The sequence below is a fragment of the Berghia stephanieae genome, chromosome 5 (genome assembly GCF_034508935.2).
Source record: "Berghia stephanieae isolate SIO BIC M18660-M18661 chromosome 5, UCSD_Bste_1.3, whole genome shotgun sequence".
NCBI classification, from domain to species: Eukaryota; Metazoa; Mollusca; class Gastropoda; order Nudibranchia; family Aeolidiidae; genus Berghia; species Berghia stephanieae.
Genome location: NC_088364.1, coordinates 52,812,330 through 52,837,349, shown reverse-complemented (window position 1 = coordinate 52,837,349; position 25,020 = coordinate 52,812,330). Strand labels below are relative to the sequence as shown.

General features: G+C 37.2%; 1 protein-coding gene across 2 annotated transcripts in view; it reads left to right on the top strand.

Annotated features, from left to right (window-relative positions):
• The first annotated feature begins 1,240 nt into the window (after positions 1-1,240).
• Positions 1,241-25,020, top strand: part of LOC144973179 (uncharacterized) — a 41,555-nt gene continuing 17,775 nt past the window's right edge. The window contains exon 1 of one of the 2 annotated variants that reach the window (XM_078915309.1): positions 1,241-1,523. In XM_078915309.1, the coding sequence (XP_078771435.1) occupies positions 1,450-1,523 (74 nt within the window). In that variant the 5' untranslated portion in view covers positions 1,241-1,449. Of the gene's footprint in view, positions 1,524-23,088; positions 23,330-25,020 lie in introns of those variants that run through there. The other variant, XM_078915308.1, reaches the window with a different exon arrangement.

The window sequence follows — 25,020 nt, the reverse complement described above, 5'->3', positions numbered from 1 at the left end:
ATCTATTAATTATCTTCTCGTGTACTTTTCCCTTATTTTTTTGTACGCGTATGCGGTAAATTAATGTACTCGCAATAGGCATCACCGATGAAGACACTTTATTCTTTTATCCGATGTAGGCTGAGCCCTAATCTTCTCGCAATCAGCTGATATTTTCCAGGTTGCTTTTTAAACTTCTGTCATGTCTATTTTAATATCTTTCTCTTCTCCTCTCAACATCCCCCCCCTCCTCCTCCTCCTCCTCCTCCTCCTCCTACTACTACTACTACTACTACTACTACTACTACTACTACTACTACTACTACAAATACTACTACTACTACTACTACTACTACTACTACTACTACTACTACTACTACTACTACTACTATACTATGACTACTGCCACGTACTACTAACTACTATACTACTACTACTACTACTACTACTACTACTACTACTACTACTACTACTACTACTACTACTACACTACTACTAACTACTATACTACTACTACTACTACTACTACTACTACTACTACTACTACTACTACACTACTACTACTACTACCTACTACTACTACACTACTACTACTACTACTACTACTACTATACTACTACTACTACTACTACTACTACTACTACTACTACTACTACTACTACTACTACGACGACTACTACTACTACTACTACTACTACTACTACTACTACTACTACTACTACTACTACTACTACCATCATCCTCCTCTTCTACATCCTGCTATAGTCAAAATTGCAACCCCTCTTGAAAAACAGATCATGAGTCAGCGAATGTTATAAACCTGTTCTACCCGACATAGCATAAAGTAAACATCACTTAACTTCACGTTGGAAACAATGTTGATTATCCAACAAAGACAAGCTAAGTAGTAGGCATCGGTGTATGAAAAACATCTTTACTCACATTCTCTCACCGTACTCAGGTGTAAAATGAGTATCTGGCCGTTAACAGCGTTGTCTTTGTCCGAAAAATTGTAAACAAACAAATAAACAAGCAAACAAAAACACAAAACCATTTAGTACAACATGGTTCTGGCATTGCCAACATTATGCAATCTGTCTTTATATTATCTTCATTCATTTTTTTTTTCTTCTTCTGTGCTATTCACGTCCGCGCTCGTACGCACATCTACATTCGTGAGTCCTGATTCTACAAAATATTTTTTTTCCAACAGAGAGCGAGGGAGAGTGAGAGAGAGATAATCACCGTACAAAATTGCAGGGGGCAGTAGAGAGAATGCGACTCGTAACATTATAATACTCTAACTATATCTAGAGTAATAATCTTAAAGTTCGTAAGGTTAAAATAGGTGATTGTAAAAAATGACTGTTATGCTACAGAGAATTAGATAATTTTATGTTTTTGTTTTCAATCGAAAAGAATGGCTTGTAAGAGGTGTTCAAAAATATCACTGGAAGTGAATTAAATTAAATGTTTAGTTTAATTCGAGGGGATAAGCACAGCGAGACGATGTATTGTTTTTCAAGGATAAGCTGTCTTAGCAGGTGAGTGGGCCATGACTGGATATTATGTTAATTTTATTGTATGAACTTTATAATGTCATTTCTAAAAGAGGATGATGCTCGTTTATGCATTGTATGTTTGAGGGCAAACAGTAAAGTAACATAAGTGATGATAATAAGGATAATGATTCTATACTACATCCACTACGTAAACTATGACAATGACAATGAATGACTATGACAACTATGATTCTGACAATGATGATGATTATGATGATGATGATGATGATGATGATGATGATGATGTTGATGATGATGATGATGATGATAAACATAAAATCATACATAACATTGATAAATCCAAATAAATGGATCGATATTATGCATAAATATAATTATATTATCCATTGCAACTAAACGATATCTAATTTTTCTTGGACAATGAGTTTGTGGCGAGATGTACTTATTTGTAGGTCTGATAACCCAAATTGTTATCATTGTTGATATGGAATTACTCTCAAAACCAACGCAAGTAGTGCCCATTACAACAATGGTAATTCAAGCCCATAAATAAGTTCTGTTATCGGACTTGCGAATCTGTGCACGGTGGTTTGTTGGGTCGTTTAAAACTAGGACGAAGAGATAACCGATGTCGTTGGTCAGATTTTTTTTTTTTAAACCCAGGATCCAGCCTTATTTTCTAGATAAATAACGGGCTACAACCATATACCAGAGGTGTTAATAATTTAAGCAAGTGGAAATGATACGGGTTTGATAGATGTATTTCTAACGTAATGATGGAGATATTGAGAATGCTTCGTGTTTGATCCATTTCTCCCAGTAAGGCCCCTAATGTTATGTATGAAGACTAACTAGATTTAAAGGTAATGTAGCCCAAGACACTACTGCAACATTTTAATAATCCGCTGAATAAGAATGGATATTGTAAAATATTTTTGAACATGGATGTTTAATAATTAGAGTTGTTTAAAAAAAAAAAGTGTTAGTCATATCCTGTGTATGTTTCTATAAGAGTAGTCATTATTTGTAATTTTCTGAAGTAAAAGATTTGTTTTTCTGTTTGTCTTCCGGTTTAAGTTTGAATAATTTATTGTACGATTTATTATATTATGAACTTGTTTTAATTTAGCAGTTCTTATATTATGTTCTACACCTATGCTCTCCTTTAGAAATGCAAAAGGACCAGTTCAGTATTATATTATATCGTTTGGATGACAATTGGATTCAGTAGTCTGATGTCACGCCGCCCGGCAACCGTTGCCATCTTGGTTCTAAACAAAGAAAATCATTACTTTTTATTATTTATGCTGGCTAGAACTTTTCATATGTCTTGTGATCAGAATGTGTAAAAGTCAAAACATGATTAAATTTATGTTTTTGGATACGCTTTTATGCTCGCCGGAGAAATACTTCATAAGGGCGTCCGATGTTCCGATAGTTTAGAGCCAGTTACTAAGTTACCATGCGTCATTATGAGGGAAGTAACGTTACGACTGTTGAAGAGTATTATCAGTTATGTAATGTTGCCTGAGTAGTATTCGCCATCTTCTATTAAATTTGCTCCGTTCGTTCTATTGAAAATAACATCTCTTCAGCTTGTCATGTTTATTTTTTTTTAAGAATCCTGTTCTAAAACTTGCTTTGAAGAGAGATTACTTTTCTTTGGCCCACGATATGTTCCTCCTTTTGGGCTTCAATTCAAGCAGAGGACATGGTCGTGGTAGGGAACTACTGACAACTCCATCCAGTTCGTGTGTAATTTAGTTTACAGCCTCTGATGTGTAGACGTAATACAGTGATTTGCTCCTTTAAGAGTCATTAGGCTCATGGAGTATATCCCGGTTTCTATAGCATGAAATAAATAATAACAATTGATTGCTACCCTTTTGATAGGATGGTAGTCTATCGCAAAGTACTTTCCGTCAGATCTAACAGACCCTGCTGGGCGGGATCGGAGAGAATTATTGACTTCACCCTGGACCGACCTCTGTCCCTTTGTATGCGGAGCAAACTATTGGGACCCCCCTCAAAATTACAGACCATTGAAAAAAAAATCTCGTTATACTATAATTATTGTCATTGTGCTCAACATGAAGTCATTACAACCATCGCAGGTGGTGAAACAGATTAGGGAAGCTAAACCAATGCCCACAACCCTTTTGTCACCAACTGGATTTAGTTTTAACGAATATGTACATCTGGATATAAAGTTAGGCCATGAAGTCGGAGTTTCCCCCGGTTTTTACAGCGTGAAGCGGGCAATGGTAATAATTGCTTACTACTCTATGGATATGACGCTAATCTATAGTAAAATACTTTCCACCAGATCAAACAGACCCAGCTACCCAATCACAGCTTGGGTGGACAGGAGGATCAGAAAAAAAAATAAAACTCGTGCATGTGAAGCGAGTGCTCTATTAACCGAGCTATCTACCCCCCTCATCTAGATATAGAAATGTGCTTATTGAAAAAATAATAAATCAAACCTTAAATTTACTCTGTAACAAGATGACCACAATATCAGCTGAGTTTTGATCTCAAAGGCATTATTTCTTCTGCCGTCCTTACTGACAAAAAGATCTCTTTAACAAATTCATTTCAAATGTCAAAAATTCCGAGATCTCTGTGAATTGGTCTAAAGTCTCTGATTTGAAAATAATTCTAATTCGTCCACATTTGAAGAAAATATTAGGCCCGAAACAACCCCTTTTCAAAGTGTTACTAACTCGTTCTCATGAATATGCATCGTCCATCGAGTCAATAGAGTTTCTTGTCCAGCTTAATACGATTCAACAGTCGTGACGTCACTTCCCTCGTAATGGCGCATAGTAACTTAGTAACTGGTGCTGACCTATCGGAGATTTTTTTCTGACCCATTTGTCCACCCAAGTAATATGTGTATCTGAGTCTGTTAGACTTCGCGGAAAGTACTTTGCGATAGACGAACGTTCTATTTAGAGGATAGCAAGCAATTGCTACCGTCCAATTCACGCTATACAACCAGGATAAACTCCGGCTCCGTGTTACCAGATATTCTATATTCGTACTCTGGAAAAACATGTATTTAAAGATTTGCCGAGAAAACTCGCCCTTCAAATATCTATCGATTTAGATGACCCTCATCTTGACAAAAACTCTCAAACCTGGGAATTCACGACAATTTGGTCTAGTGGTATGACTCTCGCCTTCGGTCCTGGATTCAAGACCCGCTCTGAGGGGCGCATAGCTGAGTTCTTGGAAAAGGCTCTTTACTCGCATTCTCTCATTGAACTCTGTAAAATGGGTACAGTGTCGTTAACAACGTTGTCTCTGTCCGCAAAAATTGTAAGAATATATGTCTCGTCCTACTTGTTCAGTGTCGCTGTTGGCTAGGGACCCTCTGTAAAGCACTTTGAGCTCGTTTAGTGGATATTGCGCTATATAAAAAAATTGAGCTTCTAAAATTGAGCTTTATATAGCGCAATATCCACTAAATGTGATCAAAGCGCTTTACAAGGGGTCCCTGGTCAACAGCGACATTTAACATGTAGGACGGGACATGATACCTGTTAGGTGATATTACAATTTTTAAGACAAAGACAACGCTGTTAACAGCCAGGTACTCATTTTACACCTGAGTACGGTGAGAGAATGTGAATAAAGAACCTTTTCCAAGGACTCAACTATGAGCCGAGCGGGGATCGACCCCAGGACCTTCCGATTCGAAAGCGAGTGTCATACCACTAGACCACATAGCCGCATTTAATCGATAACGTCGTTGAAATATTATGATTTCCCCAAAACTTCAATTATGCATCGAATATTTATAATTAACATTACATGATTTGAATTAACCGGTAGATTTTTGACCAATCAAAACATGAATTTTGTGACACACCCTCACACGTGCTCGGACAAACATAGTTGGTTGTTTATAAACAGTAACGTCAATGGAATCGACCCCTCTCTGATCCTTGTTATTGTTTTTATACCGCCGAATGAGTGACTAGTTATCACACGATTTTCTTGATCAGATTATAAACGTTTAGGTTTACACATAATTTTCTGTGTTGGTTCTATTGATCAAGCGGTAGAACAGTGGGTATTTTACATAATCACAAACCATCGATAGTAAAACATGTGTAGTTTGCTGTGTCTACCAATCACTGTCATTGTTTACATTATGACGATTGTCCGAGATGCGTGGTTATCTACCTGTCTATTGAGATAAATACTTTCATAAAGTAGAATACGGTTTTAACCCTCTCCTTGCCAATGTAAAGAAAATAGTCACATTCGTTACGATTCAGTCTGTAGCCATTTTTTCCTCATTCTGATTTCTTTTGATCGCAAAAGTTAAAGAATATTGTATATCATTGTCGTAAAAACATGACACTGTGTTGTACAGCTCGTTTTGTTGAACAAATTAATTATGAACAATTTGGTCTCATCTTACTGCTTTTGTGTTTGAGTGAAAAAAAACCCCATTTATTTTTGTGTTGATTGGTTGTGAACGTCGTGCACTTATTTGCAGGTCTGATAACTCAATTTCCTTATGGACTCATTGTTGTAATGGAAATCTCAAAATATGACGCAAAATATTGTCCATTACAACAATGTTGAACAAGGCCCATAAGTAGGTTCGGATGTCAGATCTGCATTTATGAACAGGTCCGTTGTGAAGTATTTGGGGGAAATCCTGAAAATGGCCGGTAGGGAAGGGTTACAATTCTTATGATTTTCTCTTTCAAATCAAGTCTCTTCATCTAGTTCAATTCCGATCTAATACCAGATTGACGCGGTGAGTCACATTAAAAAAATTGAGCTGTTATATAACGCTATAAATCCACTAAACGTGCTCAAAGCGCTTTACAAGGGGTCCTTGGCCAACAGCAACATTTAACATGTAGGACGAGACATGACGCGTGTCAGGCGATTTTGCATTTTTTTGGACAGAAACAACGCTGTTAACGACCAGGTACTCATTTTACACCTGAGTACGATGAGAGAATTTGAATAAAGAACATTTTCCAAGGATTCAACTATGCGCAGAGCGGGGCTGGACCCCAGGACCTTCCGATCCGAAAGCGAGTGTCATACAACAAGACCACATAGTCACATTTCTCAGGGTTCTCATCGCACTCTTCATGAATGGCTTGATAGGTTTACTTTCACTGCCAGAACAGGAGCCCATGGTGGACAGTTTCCATTCTTCACAGTTAAAGACGCTTGTTATGATTTATGTCCCTGGTTTTTAAATCTTCAGCACAAGCTTTAGTACGATGATCAGTCATACCTGACTTCTGTGGGTCAATGCACTGAAAATGCCAGACTCAAGACCATACGTACAGACACACACACACACACACACACACACACACACACACAAAGAAAAAAAACACACAGCAAAACAAAATTTAAAAAACCCAAAAAATAAAAAAAAACCAAACCAAACAAACCACCCCCCCCCCTCAACCAAAAAAAAAAACCAAAAAAAAAAACCAACCTCATAAAAAAAAATACACCCCCCCCCCCCCCCCCCGAAAATACAACCAAACCGACATAAAATAAAACAACAAGAACAAAAAAAAAACCCCGAAAAAAACAAAAACAAAACAAAACAATGCAACTCTACCCCCCCCCCCCCCCCCTGCATCCGCATACAGACAAACATACCCAAAAAAAAAGCAAACATTAAAACAACAACAAAAGCAATCAAACACAAAAACAACAAAACAAACAATAGACAAAATTAAAACAAAAACAAAAACAAAACAAAACAAAAACGTATTCATGGTCACTGGTAAGCCTTGTCTAACGTTTAAATACTAGCCGAGATATTATGATGGCATAATGATAGAGAGAATCCTGTGGTTTCTTATAACAGAGATCTTCTCAGGAACTTACTAATAATTAATGATGCAGTATAAGACCGTGTCTAGAGTATGGAAACAGTATTTGGAGTCCCTTATTTAAGCGACGGTCTGTTAACATTGAAAACGTACAACTGACAATCGACGTTTATCCTATTTAGAAAGATTAAAGTATCTAAATTTGCCTCCACTAAAATGTCGTAGAATAAGAGGTGATCTTATTCATGTATAATATAGACTCGTGCATGCTGACAATATAGGTTATAATGATTTTTTAAATTATTCACATGTTACAAACATTAGGGGAGATACGTTTAATATATCTTTTGAAAGATGTAATTCGTCAATAAGGAATTATAATCTAATATAAAGGGCTGTGACAATTTGGAATTATCTAAAGTTTGAGATAAAAAAATCTAATTCAATCAATAATTTTAAGAATGCCATTGATAAAGAGCATACCAACATAATATTTGATTTTGACGAATGATGTAACATGACATAGGATATTATTGTATTTTGTATATCAATTATTTGAAACTCTCGAATATACAATTTGGACCTGCCAAATAATGTAAATAGAGTTAATTATACTACGAATATTGAATATAACACTTATTCATGTATTAGATATTTAATTCTCAATATTATCAATTAATTCACATTGAATACTAATTATATAATTGATAAATTTTACCTATGCGTAAAAGTTACATAGAGCATGTTTTTAGAACCTATTATTAGCTCTTAAACGATAGGATACGATACGATATAAATTTGAACTCTGAATACCTTACTGCAAACGCAACACCAGGGGATTCATACTAAAATGGCGTGTAAAATTAGTTGGACATTGATACAATCCCCGTAATGGCATTTTGAAGATAACATCGCAAAAAACCAAAGATGTGCAATCTTGCAAAAAGATCTTTTAGAGAATCTTGTCGGGCAAATTGCTTCCAATTCCGAATACACAAATACTAAATTGTCTTTCTATGTTTTTGATTTAGGCACAGATAGAATAATAAAGAAACGAAAAAAAAACAACTTCCAAGGAGAACCGCAAAGATAAAATTAAAAAAGCAACGCAAAAAAAAAGTAAATCATAATATATATCTAGGTCTAGAGAGAAAGTCAGTCTCGCACTTCTAATGGGTTAAAATAAAGGTGTTGCAGATGGTGGCTGAACCTCTTTGAAAACTGTGAAAGATTACGAATATTATTCTAAAACATAAATCTGTAATGCACATGGCCAAGGTTGCTTGTTTGATAAGCGATATAATATATATATAACAACATGATATATCGCAAGATTTGAAGAAAATCGATGAATTTGATATGCAGAGGAATTTTTATGATTTTATCATATCAATCGTTATCTTTATTAGAAACTTCTGAAACACAAAAGTGCATGGAATTGCTTTACCCTGATATGAACATCGCGTGCACAAGATTTCACATTTTTCACGCTGGTTGAAAGAATGTATTACATTTTTCGATTTGTTGGATTTCTTGAAATGTTCGCAGTGAAATGGAAAAAAAAGCTTCCCTGACAGAAAAGAAAATAGAACATTGGTAAAAACGTACATCGCTTTTAGTCAGCGAAGATGTCATGAGAAAGCAAATGGGTGGCTCCTTTTTAAAACGTTTATCTGTGCTATCTACGTACTCGGTTTTTGCCATGGGCAATTATATCATCTCTGTTAAAAATGAAGAGCATATTTCCCCCATTCGTCTTTCGTTTTATCAGACTTATGGCATCAGGAGAATGGATTTCGGTGACAGACATGCCCCCCGTTTGTTTTGTGTACAATAAACAACCACAGAAACCCGAGTCCGATTAGCCCTCATGACTTCGTGTTATCTTATTTTTCTTCTATCCAGCCATTTTAAAAAGTTAAATTGGGTTCTCATGCTTCATTCTTCACTCCTCAAAATACATAAATTGCCACGCCAACGAAGGGGTTCATATTTTTTGAAAATGCAAACTGGCTTACTTAAATCTAAATATTATTACAGAAAAAAATGTTTGTGGTGCATAATCAAATGCATGCAACACAGTCTGTACCGTTTCGTGAATACGTTCCGTTTTGTCTTCTTGGGAACTATGAAAAGCCTCCATCTCTACTCGTATTCGCATGTCTATACCCACGATTCTTTCCTTTTACATCTCTGCGTCCACCCATTTTGTTTTGTGTATTTATTCTAGTATACAGTTAGTTATCCATTTATTCAACTATGAATTTATATATGTAATCATACCACGCCCTTTCCCCTCTCTTATTTTCCCTCTATATTTGTCCTTCCTTTCTTCTGTCTTATCTCTTATTCCCATCCATCACGTATTCTCTATTGTGCGGTTTTGTAGTTCAGTGGTATGTCATACTGCTTATGGCCTCAAAGTTTCTGGATCGAGTCCGGCTCTTGCGGTGCAAAGATGAATTCTTGGAAAATGGTCTTTACTCAGATTATCTCATCATACTGAGATGTAAGATGAGTGCCTGTCCAGAAACAGCGTTGTCTCTGGCGAAATATATATATATATATATATATATATATATATATATATATATATATATATATATATATATATATATATATATATATATATAAAAAATATATATATATATATATATAATATATATATATATATATATATATATATATATATAATATATATATATATATGACTTGACTTACTGACTTAGATGCCTTTCGCGTCTCGACCGAAAGATCGGGTCGCCTTGGCTGTTTCCAGTATTTCCTGTGTGAGGTGTCTCCAATATTGCCGGTCCTCTGCTAGGGTTCTCAGATTTTCAAGGTCCCCTGCCGTTATGAGACTAATGCTTTGTCCAAGTGTTGTGAGGTTTTTGTTTAGGATCACAGGGAGTGTTGTGATCGGTCTTCCTCTGAAAAGATTCCCGTGTTTTTGGAAGTATCCCGACATGGCTTGGTTTGCTGGTATGTTTTTGTCCCTGCGTAGTATGTGACCGAAAAGTTGCCATCGTTGTTGTAAAATGTCAAGGGAGATTGGTCTTTCTTTTGTGATCTTATAGAGTGATTCATTTGAGATCTTTTTGGGGTATTTGATGTCCAGTACCCTTCTTAGCTGTGTGCGATGGAAGGCATCCAGATGTTCTTCTTCGGATTTTGTCAACGCCCAAGTGCCGCAGTTATACAGAAGTACCGGTTTTACAAGAGCATGGTACAGTTTCAGTTTGGTTTTTCTCTTTATTTTGTCACCTCTAATCCATACATTGGTGAGTTTACTGAGTGCGGCGTTTGATAGCTGTTTTCTTCTTTGTACATCCTCGGTGTCTCCAATTAGTGAGCCGACTTTCTTTGTTCTTTTCCATTCCTCTTTGTTCCTCGATATTGTTGTAAATTCGGTTTTATATATATATATATATAGTAGCACTTTAAATGCTTTCTGTCTCATTCTGCAGGTGCTGTTGACTTCGCGCTTTGAATTTGGTCTTTTGCTTTGTCTTTTGTGGGATTTTTCTCTGGTGGTTTTACGGGCTTGCGACACATTTATTTAGGTCATTTAATCGCAAATAGAAGGGAAGATTAAAGAGGAAAATTTGTAGATCTGAAGCTTAAGAGCACCAAAGAAAAAGCAAGACAAAGGCGGTTGGTTCGAATAGGGAACAGAAGATTGTCTATTCAAAGAAAAAGAAAGACAAATCTTTCTTTTTCTTTGAATGATCTTCTGTTCCCTATTTGAACCAACCGCCTTTGTCTTGCTTTGTCTTTGAATATTCTTAAGCTTAAGGCGGTTGGTTCAAATAGAGAACAGAAGATTATTCCATGATCAATCTACAGAATCAGATGTGCCTATTTTAATTATATGAAATTACCATCTAGGCACAATAAAAGGATCCCGCTATGACAGATCAGATATACTCGAATGTTTACAAAGTATGATATATCCATAAATGATAAGTATAATAGCACATAACAGAGAGATGATTTACATGAAATTATATCATCTCTTGAAAAATGGAATTAACTGCCTCCCTCTCATCTAAGGATCGCTGCCAGAACCGGGAAAAAACCCCGAGGAATCTTAGTTCAGAACAAAGACAGACAACATCATTGGAAGGGAAACAGATGGGGGGGGGGGGGAGGGGGTAGAAAACGCGTGAACTCTGAGGCTTGGTTATAGAGACCTTGCTCTTTGAGTAAATTTAGTAGATATTACGCTTAATGAAAGCTCACTTTTTGTGTGAGTATGATGTTTCACTATGTGAGTCCTTCGCACTAGTGCGGGGCGGTCCTTGGCAAGCTTAAGGACCACGGTCCTACGGTCCTTGGGAAATGAAGACCGCAAGGACCGGTCCTAGGACCGGTCCTTTTCGACATTGAACATTCCTGAGAGACTGTTGGAAATTCGAACCGGTTTGACCTTTGAGACCATGGGATCGTTCATTCTTGAACCGTTAAAGACCGCTACACGATGAAAACCGTGGTCTACAGGAGTAAAACACACGGAGTAGTCACACTCATTTCAAATTGTAACCTAATTAGAGAAGAGGGGTGATGCCTTCTTTATTTGCTCACCGTACTTCATTGTTACTTCGATAATTTAATAAAATTTGAAATTTATCCCCATTAACGGAGATAATGGCATCGCCCAAGGCGTTGATCGAGTTGTTCGTGGCGTTGATACACACACGCAACTCCTACCCCCCCCCCCCCCCCACACACACACACATTAGAGGGCAGCGAGCATTGAAGAGTAAGAGAGAGACGTGAAGTTATAATAAGAGGGGGTGGATGAGGTAATAAGAGGGGTCGATGGTGACTTTTCGCCAGATCTAACAAACTCAGCTACCCATTCATTGCTGAGTAGACAGGGATTCAGAAAAAAATCGACTGCACCCGGGATCGATCTCTGGCCCTTTGCGTATAAAGAGAGTGCTCTATCAACTGAGCTATCGGGGTCCCCAAATATTCTATTGGACTTTTTTAAAATTCAGACGTTATAACTGGGTTTTTTGGAAGGAAGAAACTAATGAAACTCATATTATTTGATTAGTAAAAACACCAACGAAATTTTAATATTATTGTATTATTTTAAATGACAACACTGCGATAGAAAGGAGTGGTGACAAGAGATGGACAAAAGAAAACAAAAAATCGGATTTTCTACTTGCTAGGTTCGACACACACACACACACACACACATCTTTAGTAGTCACATACATTTCAAACAATAACCCATTAGAGAAGAGGGGTCATGCCTTCACCATAGATCATTGTCATTGCGATCTTTATGGTGTAGTAAATTTTGAAATTTACCCCGTATAATGGAATCGTCCAAGGCGTGCGCCTCCTGTTCCCCCCATCTCACACACGAAAGGGCGTTTGCGGAGTGGAGGTTGGTGGTCGTCTGCCTGTATGGTCGTCTGTGTCGTTTAGTGTATGGCAAAGGGGGGTGGGTGCGATTAATTAAGTGGGATGGGTGGTGATTGGTGGAAGATAGGCAACCGAAGCAACGAATCGCTGGGCAGGGTTGCCAGTTTGGCATTTTAAATGCCAGATTCCAAAAATCTGGCATTTTTGAAAACCGTTTGGCATTAGAAAAATCATTTGGCATTTGGCATTTTCATTTGGCATTTTCTTTTCTTGTATATTATACTTCAAATGACACCTTTTCTTAATTATTTCTAAACGCGTAAAAACAAACATCTTCACATTTCTTTTTCATTCTTAAAATCCAACCGTGGTGTAGTGGTTTAGCACTCCACTTAGTAGTCAGTAGGTAAATAATTACCCCAACAGGAAATTTTGTATAATTCAAAAAAAAAAAAAAAAAAAAAAAAAAAAAAAAGATAAGAAAAAGAAAAGAAAACACGCAAGCCACCAGGATATGATAGTAAATTGTCTATCAAAAGTGAGTAGTTTTCTTAGTGGGGGTGGGAGTCAACAGACTTTGGCATCTTTTTGAGTGTTTTGGCATTTTTGAGTCTTCCCCTGGCATTTTGTTGAAAAATAATCTGGCAACCCTGCGCTGGGGAAGTAGTAGGCTATGGCGCGAGACCGTAGGACCGTGGTCCTTGCAAGGACCGCCCCGCACTAGTTGAAAGGTGATAAGAAGTGAGGACCGCCGCCGATCTTCCCCTAAGGGACCGGTCTTCGGTTCACAGCTAAAAGACCGTCGGACCGCGGTCTAGACCGGTCTTCAGCGCGGCACTACTTCGCACTCACTTATCTCCCTCTTCTCTCTCTCTCTCTCTCTCTCTCTCTCTCTCTCTCTCTCTCTCTCTTCAACTTGATGCACTTTCTATTGCTTCTTTTCTCTACTTTAATTACTCCATCTCCCTAAGGGGGCGATGTGTTCGAGTGGTTAAAGCCTAGCAATGAATGGGTAGCTGAGTTTGTTAGATCTGGCGAAAAGTCACCATCGACCCCTCTTATTACCTCATCCACCCCCTCTTATTATAACTTCACGTCTCTCTCTCTTACTCTTCAATGCTCGCTGCCCTCTAATGTGTGTGTGTGTGTGGGGGGGGGGGGGGGGGGGGGTAGGAGTTGCGTGTGTGTATCAACGCCACGAACAACTCGATCAACGCCTTGGGCGATGCCATTATCTCCGTTAATGGGGATAAATTTCAAATTTTATTAAATTATCGAAGTAACAATGAAGTACGGTGAGCAAATAAAGAAGGCATCACCCCTCTTCTCTAATTAGGTTACAATTTGAAATGAGTGTGACTACTCCGTGTGTTTTACTCCTGTAGACCACGGTTTTCATCGTGTAGCGGTCTTTAACGGTTCAAGAATGAACGATCCCATGGTCTCAAAGGTCAAACCGGTTCGAATTTCCAACAGTCTCTCAGGAATGTTCAATGTCGAAAAGGACCGGTCCTAGGACCGGTCCTTGCGGTCTTCATTTCCCAAGGACCGTAGGACCGTGGTCCTTAAGCTTGCCAAGGACCGCCCCGCACTAGTTAAAGCATTGCCCCGTGAACCGGAAGGTCTCGGGTTCGAGCCCCGCTCCATGCACTTTCATTTTTTTCCTTGGGCAAGATTATTAACCCCCAATTTGCTCACTTAGACAACATGGTGATTCCTTTTGACGCCAGACATCTTGTTTGATGAATTATCTATAATATTACTTCGTGGAATTCCTAGGCTACGATATCTTATGATGTCGTGGCGGAAGGGCATATTAATAAAACAAAAAAAATCTCCCTAACTATCCCCCTCTAACACACACACGCACGCACACACACACACTCTCTCTCTCTCCCCCCCCCCCCTCTCTCCCTCTCTCTCTCTCTCTCTCTCTCTCTCTCTCTCTCTCTCTCTCTCTCTCTCTCTCTCTCTCTCTGTCTCTCTCTTTCGTGTTGCACCCATATTCTATACACAAAAACCAGCCAAACGAAATACAAAAAAAATCTACAAGGCTGATTACAGAGATACCATTATGTCAAATCTTATCATTGCGTCAGAAAGGAATGATGGCTCACGTCCATGGCTAGGACACAGAGCGAGTGTTAATGAACAGAGTACAGGGGAATTGGGTAGCGTTGTTTTAGGCATGGGAGCATATACTCATGCACAGAATAATTGTTGTATGTTTGACCTATAGACAGTATGCGCTTGGCTAAGAAGCTGACAACATTACCACACGGAAGTATAACGGACCAACACACAAAAATTGTGTGTAACAATGAACACTTATAGTCTGGTTAATACAGTTCAGTGAGAATTACTCATAAACGCGGATGGCAAAAGCAATAACAAAGACCTGAGTGACGTCAGCTTCATACTATCTATAATACGCCTATTATATATATGACCGAGGGCACGTCAACTCAATAATATGATGTCCTCTCATTATTTCATCTTTAAACTTCTTTCTTATCATAGCAGTGTCAAGCAGCCGCAGCGTAGCCTAGGTTTTCAGACCAACTTCAAGTCGCCTCATTCAGTTCTTATAGCACTGTATCATACCGAAGCCATCGTTATGTTATAGATAGTATGCAGATGACGTCACTCAGGCCTTTGTTATTGTTTTTGCCATCCGCGTTTGTGAGTTGTTCTCACTCAACTGTATTAACAAGACTATAAAAGTTCATGGTTACACAAAGTTTGTGTGTTGGTCCGTTATACTTCCGGATGGCAATGTTGTGAACTCCTTGGCCAAGCGCATTCTATCTATAGCCTGATACTGAAATCCAAAAGGGCTGGCAGTTTGACGTCATTATTTGGTTTTTGCAGCGCTTAGAGAGTTGTCGTTAGTAGAGCTCATGAAAACAAATTATTTCATTGGTTAAACTATTGAATACAACTCACGATTTGTTTTCTTTTGTGGCAAAAGACTGGCATTTTGACGTCATTTTTTTGGTCAGTTTCAGGCCATAACGAAGGCCACGATCATACACATCTATCATATTTTTTTTATCGACTGGTAAGCAAACTTGTTGATGAATTTGCGATTAAAATCTTTTTAGAAGACTATGAGGATTTGCTTGCAAAAGTTAAAAAAAAATAATTTTCTAACTAAATAGTGCGGTTTAAGGTTAAAATGAATAAAAGTAAAATGAAATAAACTCACTCACTCAATCCCATGACCGGATGGTCGTCGGGGGGACTTGCGTGAAGCAGAAGTTAGTCTTCCTCCATCCCTGCCTGTTACTAGCCCTATGTAGCATCTCTTCATACCACTAGACCACTCTAAGAATTTAAACTCCTCAATTGATATCAGTGACTGGAAATGCATTTTAGGGACACATGGGCAAGAAAAGACAATATTCTATATAATTCTAATTCAGCGGAATATTGTTTGGAGGTATTCCCAACGATTCCGCCTTCTGACCTTGAATCCCTCAATACTATTTCAATCTCTAATTTAAAAAAATAGAGCTTTATATAGCGCAATATCCACTAAATTTGCTCAAAGCGCTTTACAAGGGGTTCCAGGTCAACAGCAACATCTAACATGTAGGACGGGATATGACGCCTGTTAGGCGATATTACAATTTTTCGGACAAAGACAACACTGTTAACGGCCAGGTACTAATTTTACACCTGAGTACAGTGAGAGAATGTGAGTGGAGAGCCTTTTTCAAGGACTCAACTATGCGCCGAGCGCGAGGCTCGAGAACAGGACCTTCCGATCCGAAAGCGAGTGTCATACCACTTGACCACATAGCCGTCTAGAAGACAAAAGCAAGTGTTATTATACAAAAACCATGAGACTTCAAGACCTCCAACCTCAATGTAATTCACCAGCAAACTTTCATATTCTGGAAAGACACATATTTTTTTTTAATTGCCAGAAAACTCGTCCTTCAAATATCAATAGATTTAAATGATCCTCTTCTTGGCAAAAAATATCGAATCTGGGACTTCGCGAGGTCCCAGATTTGATAGTGTTTTTGCCGGATATAACGTACCAACACACACCAAAAAAAAAAGTGTAACCTTGAACGGTTATAGTCTTATTGATATAATTTAGTGATAACTTATCACCAATAAGAAAGAGCTGAGTGACGTCAATTCCGTTCCTTCTAAGGTATTATTTGCTCCTTCCAGTATTTGTTATGTCTATTTCACCTCAACATAATACCATTTTGAGGCGCTGGGTTATAGTTGTATCGTACGGAAGATATGCGTGTAAATGGTAGCACGTCTGATCGGTAGTCAGGAGGTCTGAGGTTCGATCCCCAGTCGAGGCGGTTTTTCTTTTTAACGAAACCCGCCGAAACCCGCCGAAACCTGCCGAAACCCACCGAAACCGCTCAAAGTCGTGGGGAGTAATCAGAAGTTGGGAGATGAACGAGGGACTCAGTGATGTGGACCTTGAGGAGTGAACCTGGGACTATTGTTCTGGAGGAGGATATCAGAGGGAAATGAACATGGAACTAAGATGGATACCAGTGGGGATTGAAGCCGACCTATGGGAGGTGGTCACCAAGATGAATAAACCTATGACTATAGAAGGTGGGCATCAATGGGGAATGAACCCGGGACTACGAGAGGTAGAGTGGAGAGTGAAGCTGGAAATAATGGAGGTGGGCACCCAGTTGAGAGTGAAACCAGAAGTACTTCATTTTTCGAAAACCTACTAAAACCGTCCGAAGTTATGGGAAGTGGGCAGGTGGGAAGTGAACCAGGAACTATGAAAGATGGATATCTGTGGGATTTGAAGCCGGGACAGGAAGTTGGGCACCAGAGGAGAATGAACCTGAAACTATAGAAGGTGAGCACCAATGGGGAATGAACCTGATACTACAAGGGAAGCCGGTTTTGTTGGGTTTCGGCAGGTTTTGTTGGGTTTCGGCAGGTTTTGTTGGGTTTCGGCAGGTTTCTTAAAAAAGAAACACCCCAGTCGAGGAAGACTGATGTTTCAGAGGGTTATGTAATTTCGTTCTTGGTTTATCTGGCACTGTTTTATACACATTTTTTTTCAGATTTTTATTTATTAGATTTTCCATAAAGTAAAGTTTTGACATAAATCATTTCATTTATCTCAACAATATTAACATCGTAACAGAGTAGCAAATAACATTATAATATTCATTCTTCATTTTGTTCCGCATTACCCCTAACTCCTAACCCCTTAACCTAGATTGGTAATTGATAGACTAGATAGAATATTATGCCTGTGCTCTAAATAGTTGTCTACCGTACATACAATGCAACAAAAGCGAAATGTGTTACAGCTGGAACTTAGGTTTCAACGACCAGTAAGACCTGACAAGAGTGGTTAAAATCTCCTGTGTTTATTTATGCTAAAATGATCATTGTATGGTGTGGTATTCCAATTATCATTTCGTTTTACTTCTATCATGATAATGTTCTTTCTCTCCGTCTGGAGTCACAGAAAACTATATAACTTTGAAACTGTTATGTTGATAATAGTTAAAGGCAGCAAAATGTTGTTATCATCATCGTTATCGTCGTCGTCATCATCTTCATCGTCGTCGTCGTCGTCGTCGTCATCATCATCATCATCATCATATTCACCATCATCATCATCATCATCATCATCATCATCATCATCATCATCATCATCATCATCATCATCATCATCATCATCATCCTCATCATCATCATCATCATCATTATCATCATAATCACCGCTCTTCTCCTCCCCCTCCTCCTCCTCCTCCTCTTCCTTTTCCTCTTCCTCATCATCATCATCATCATCATCATCATCATCATTATTCATGTCCAAGTAAGAAAATAAAACATCTGTACCTAATTAGGAACGAATCATCCTTTTTCGACACAGAACAGTAAGAGTAAATTTCTGGAAAATAATATAATTGAATGAAAATAAAATTACATGCAATAATAGAGCATACATTATGATTATGCTGATTGCTAATGGTAGTCCTTGCCTCAATTCCTTGATCTTGACAATGCGTTCCATTCTTCCAATCAAACCCCCATCACCGCCGCGAAATTTTTATTCTCTATTGTCTTCTGGCACTTTCCTACTCACTTCATCTCTTGTTATTCTTCTGAATATCAACTTTGATTAGTCGTACTTGTTGGATGTGATACAATCGTGTTTTCAATTAATATCTATTTATAGCCACATGAACATAATATTGGCACTCTCTGACTACCAGTTTTTATTTTTCTCTGGCACTTACCCAAAGACACGTTCTTAATCTTAATCACATCTACAAGCAAACAGCAGAACTCAGTGTTAAATTGCTTTCGTGTTCAAAAAATATAATTTTGAACAGTATAACGGTGAGCTTTCTCATCTAATCTGACTTATTTCTTTCTCACAGTTAGCATGACAACAACAATTCTTTTAAAAAGAAGCAAGACACAAACATACACATACACACATACGTGCACACACACACACACACACACACACACACACATATATATACAAATAATAACAAACAAAAAATTATTTTAAAAAAACAACAAGGAGTAACCTCTCTCTCACCCCCAAAATACAAAACATAAATAAAACAAACAAAAAGAGACAACATAGATACGCATTTATAGAAATGATGCATTTCTAAAATCGGCACCCATGATCAATGCGCTTTTACAATGATACATTTACTCTCAACAAAAAGCACACACATAAAAAAAAACAAAAAAACAAACAAACAAACAAACAAACAAACAAACAAAACAAAAACAAAAACAAAACACAAACAAACAAAAAAGACACCACAAAAACAAACAAACCAAAATAAAAAGAACTTGAGATTTTTATATAACGCGATATCCACTAAACGCGCTCACTCAAAGGTCTTTACAAGGGATCCCCAGCCAACAGTAATATTACATGTAGGACGATACGTGACGTCTGTTAGGCGATATTACATTTTTTCCCCGGACGTTACAACGTTGTTAACTGTCAGTACTCATTTTACTCCTGAGAACGGTGAGTGAATGCGAGTTGAGAGCTTTTTCAAAGGATTCAACTATGCGCCGCTCCGAGCGGGACTCGAACCCAGGACCCTCCGATCCGAAGGCGAGTGTTATACGACCAGATCACGGACCTAACAGATTATCCTTTAGACTACCCAGACGTATTAGAGCATTTAAAATAATTATCACTTAACTCGCTCAATCCTCTAGAGATTTTTGCTACTTTTCAAAATTGGAAAATATGTATTAAAAATGAACATATGCATAGATAGATTTATTCAACTACCATTAACATGTAAAAACTAACACACTATAATTTGTCTCATAAAAATGTAATAAATAGGCATGAGGTAAAAGAAACCCAGGTAACCTACGGATATAGTCAGTGTTAGGGTTGAGTGAGTTAATACATCCAGGTGTAAATTCGCTGTGTGGGGAAAATTATATTATAAAGTATCTTAACGACGGACAATACGCCATGGATTTACGCTCATTTCCTATAATCCCCTTACTTTATTGACTAGATTCACTGTCGCTTGATTTTGTAAAAAGACGACGGTGAATTTTGGTAAACTAGTTATTGTCTTAAATATCCAGTATCTGACAGCTGTCAAGCTCCTCTTTCTCAATCCAATTACCAACATCAATATTATTGCCTCCATCATCATCATCATCATCATCATCATCATCATCATCATCATCATCATCATCATCATCATCATCATCAACAGCAAAGACAACAACAACAACAACAACAACAACAACAATCATAACATAACGTTACTAGAAAACCAGCTAATATGAATTCTGAAATGATAACACTGTGTAACATGTAATTTATTACCTATCTAATTTTTTATATACCTTTGCTTTTCATATCTCACAACACATTGGCGCTGACACCTTACCTTAACTTTTGTCAGATTTAGATGGACACTAGAAAGTAAGATGAATAGCAAACAGGTGTAATGCTAATTGTCTAGTGGCATATGATGTACGTGGGGGTAAACGAGGTCATAGGTGAGTAAGTAAGTACGTATTAAGAACATCTGAGTGACCTGGGTAGGAAATGGAAGAAACCCCCCCCCCCCCCCAAAAAAAAAACAAAAGAAAAGAAAAGAAAAGAAAACAAACAATCAAACAAACAAACAAAAAAAAAAAAACAACCAGAACAAACAACCCCAAAACACAAAAACAAAAACACCCCCCCCCCTCCAAAAAAAAAAAAAAGAGAGAGACAAAAAAAAGACAAACAACCCAATAAAAACCGGGGTAGATCCGGCCCTGTGGGCAATAAGGTTGTAAAGTGTTAGAATACAATAGAGAATAAAAAAAATTCACCTCTTGTTGTTACCAAAATAAGTGCCTGCTATGCTCCACTCACTTTTCTGAATTGTAAAGTGTTACTTTGATGAAAAGATTATATTGAATAAAGCATTTAAATCTAACAAAAAAATATCGAGGGAACCTCAATGTTTATCTCTCAGGATTCGAACTTACTTCCCATTTGTAACAATGCGCGACTAATGGAGAGAAATGTAAAACTGATGGCCTCATATCTATAAAAACGAAGACAACACGTCACCTTAATTCATTTTTGTCACATGGTGTTCGAAGTTTTAACGCGCAACTGTGATTTAAATTAAATTAAATACTTTTTTTAAAACACACACACACACACACACACACACACACACACACACACACGTCCGGACTAGAGGCCAGAGGTATGGCCTATCTCAATTTATCAAATTAATATATAAAGTGTCGCTATTGGTTCTATTTTTTACATTTTTGTGCATTTGCATATATGTATACATTGTCGCCATAGATTCTCAACTTTGTGTTTATACATTTTTATGCATGCCACGTCTGTAAATGATTTTCCATTTTTAAAAAATGAATAAAGTATATATTATTATTATTATTATCATTATTATTATTATTATTATTATTATTATTATTATTATTATTATTATTATTATTATTATCATCATCATCATCATTATTATTATTATTATTATTATTATTATTATTATTAATATTATTATTATTATTATTATTATTATTATTATAGGCTGAGAGTCTTTCGTGGGTTTAAATTCCATCACTGCACCCTCCTTTGTCTGCTTTTTTTAATGGCACTATTCACTATAACATCGATCTCAAGCTTAGGCACATATCCGTGCCTACTTCATCTTTTATTTTTAATAAGAAACCAAATAAAAAAAATAATAAAAAAATAAATCCCACTGATAAAAAAGGTACAACAAATAACCAAATAAAACAAACAAAAACAAAATAAACCACAAACTAAATAGCCTTAACAAAAACAAAATTCAACAATTAACAAAAACCCAACAAAAAACAAATAATAAAAATCAACCCCCCCCCCCCCCCCTCCAAAAAAAAAATAAAATAAAAGAACAAAAATAAAACAAAACAAAGAAAAAACAAAACAAAACCAAAAGCAAAATCAAAAACACCAATCTAAAAACCTTTAACCCCCCCCCCCCCCCCACCCCTAAAAAAAAAAATCCCCATTATTGCGGAATATAAACTATTCGGCGTAAAGTTGTCTGTTTTAGACTTTGGTGAAGTAGGCCGATTACCTTCTCGCTTCGGAATTGTTTTTCCAGCCCTACAAGTAAGTGACCGCCAGTTGAAGACTACCCAATTATATTTTCCATGCAGATCGAGTAGCTTTTTATTCTTTATTTTTTTCCACTGCCATGTGTCGGTTGGATTTTTACCTGACATTGCAATTCATATGTTTCCATCTTTCCTCCCTTTCTGCGTTTTCTAGCACATAACTATGAACATGTAAGGAATGGAGTTCATTTTCATATTTTTTAAAATCTATTAACACTGTCTTTTATGTTTTTTCCCCTTCATTTGTTTAACGGTCGGGATGGTGATGGGATTGTGTTGTTGCTATTGTTGTTGTTGAAGTTGGTGGTGATGGTTGTGGTGGTGAAGGTTGTGGTGGTGAAGATGATGATTATGACGACGACGACGACGACGACGACAATGATGATGACGATGATGATGATGATGATGATGATGATGATGATGATGATGATGATGATGATGATGATGATGCAGATGTTAACGCTCACGTGTATAAATCACTAGATATTAAATAGAAAAGAAACAATTTTCGCAGCATTCCTTTCTCATAATTCTACATTTCTCGCGCTAAAGAGATTTTGAATTGGAACCAGCTGTGCCTGGTGTTTCGGAAAGAAAGGAAAAAAAAAATATTATGTTTGCGGTGCTACCTTCTGTTGTTGTGCAATTTATGTTTAGTAATGTAATTCTTCGTGTATAAATAGGACAATAAAGGCACTGCAACGAGCGTGTGAAGAAAGTCTTAGCCTTGGCACGGTGTAATGGAGGTTAAGCTATCAGAATACCGATCGTATTCTGTCTTTTCTGTGAAAAAAGAAGAAGGCGAAAACACTTCATGTATTCACGATTGTCTAGAAACGAAATTATGATTCCTTAAGATTATATTATTATGATTACGTAGAGACACATGATTCTCTGGAATAACGAAAGTGGTATGAAATTATTGGGATGTTTTAGACGACAAACTATGCGATCAAGGTAAGACGTTTTATAGAAGGAACAACATTGACGTCACTCCACTCCTTGTTATTATTTTTAGACAGCCATTTTAACAATTAGTTGTCATTAAATTTTATCAATTAGACTATAAATAGTAAAGATTACATATGGTTTTATGTGTTGGTACAGTTAACGAGGCTGGCGGATGTTGTGGGTTTTTTTTTACCTTAACGCATAGAATGAATAGCCATTGATTATTTATAGTTTTAAAAACAAGTTGATATAAGAAAGATTTTATATGGTTGTGATATGTCTGGGTTAGTATATCTTTCTTCATTACATTCAAAGACGTGTATAAGAACTGTTTGTTGTGTTGCATAACAAGCTATCTGCGGCTATTTGGTCTAGTGGTATGACACTCGGTTTCGGATCGGAAGGTCCTGGGTTCGCGCATAGTTGAGTCCTTGGAAAAGGCTCTTTACTCACATTCTCTCACCGTACTCAGGTGTAAAATGAGTACCTGGCCGTTAACAGCGTTGTCTTTGTCCGAAAAATTGTAATATCGCCTAACAGGCCTTGTGTCCTGTCCCACATGTTAAATATTGCTGTTGACCAGGGACACCTTGTAAAGCGCTTTGAGCACATCTAGTGCATATTGCGCTATATAAAAGCTCATTTTTTAATTATTAAAAAAAATTGAGATAAGATCTACGTAATTTTGTGTTATTGTATGAGGCATTCAATGGACACGTATATTCTGACTTAAATAAGATATGATAAGATAATATAGAAGTGTCAAGGTCTAAGGAATTAAAGGAAGAAGATTATGTTTGAAAATTTGAGGAGAATGAGAGAGAGAGAGAGAGAGAGAGAGAGAGAGAGAGAGAGAGAGAGAGAGAGAGAGAGAGAGAGAGAGAGAGAGAGATGGTGAAGACATATTCTTTAAAAAGACATAGATACTGTTATAGCATTTACAATTGCTGTTGTGACTCGCATTTATCAATAGTGCTCAAGTGCATCACCATTTTGAGATTTATTATAGTGCAATATCCACTAAAGTGCTCAAACCGCTTTTTAAGGGGTCCCAAGCCAACAGCAACATTTAAAATGTAGGACGAGACATGACGCCTATTAGGCGATATTACAATATTTTTTTTCATACAGAAACAACGCTGTTAACGACCAGGTAGTCATTTTATACCAGAGTACGGTGAGAGAAAGTGAGTAAAGAGTCTTTTTCATTGACTCAACTATGCTCAGAGCGGGACTCGAACCTCGGACCATCCGATCCGAAGGCGAATGTCATACCACTAGACAACATAGCCGCACATAGTGAAAATGTGGAAATACACTACATACGCGTTTATGTATTTTATTCAAAATTGCTTTTGTTTCGGAGATGCTGAAAGTCAAAAGTAATTATGATTATAGATACTGTTACCGTTCTTATCTGGTAGTATTTGGTAACATAATCAACCAAAGTTACAAGTCAAAGGTAATTGTAGTCATTGATACAGGTCACTGTCCTTATCTAATAGGATTTGGTAACATAAACAACCCAAAAAAAAAGTCAAAGGTAGCTATAGTCAGTAATGCTGTCTCTGTTCTTATCTAGTAGGATTTGGTAACTTAATCAACCCAAGTTACAAGTCAAAGGTAGTTATAGTCATTGATACTGTCTCTGTTCTTATCTAGTAGCATTTGGTAATATAATCATTCCAATTTAAAAG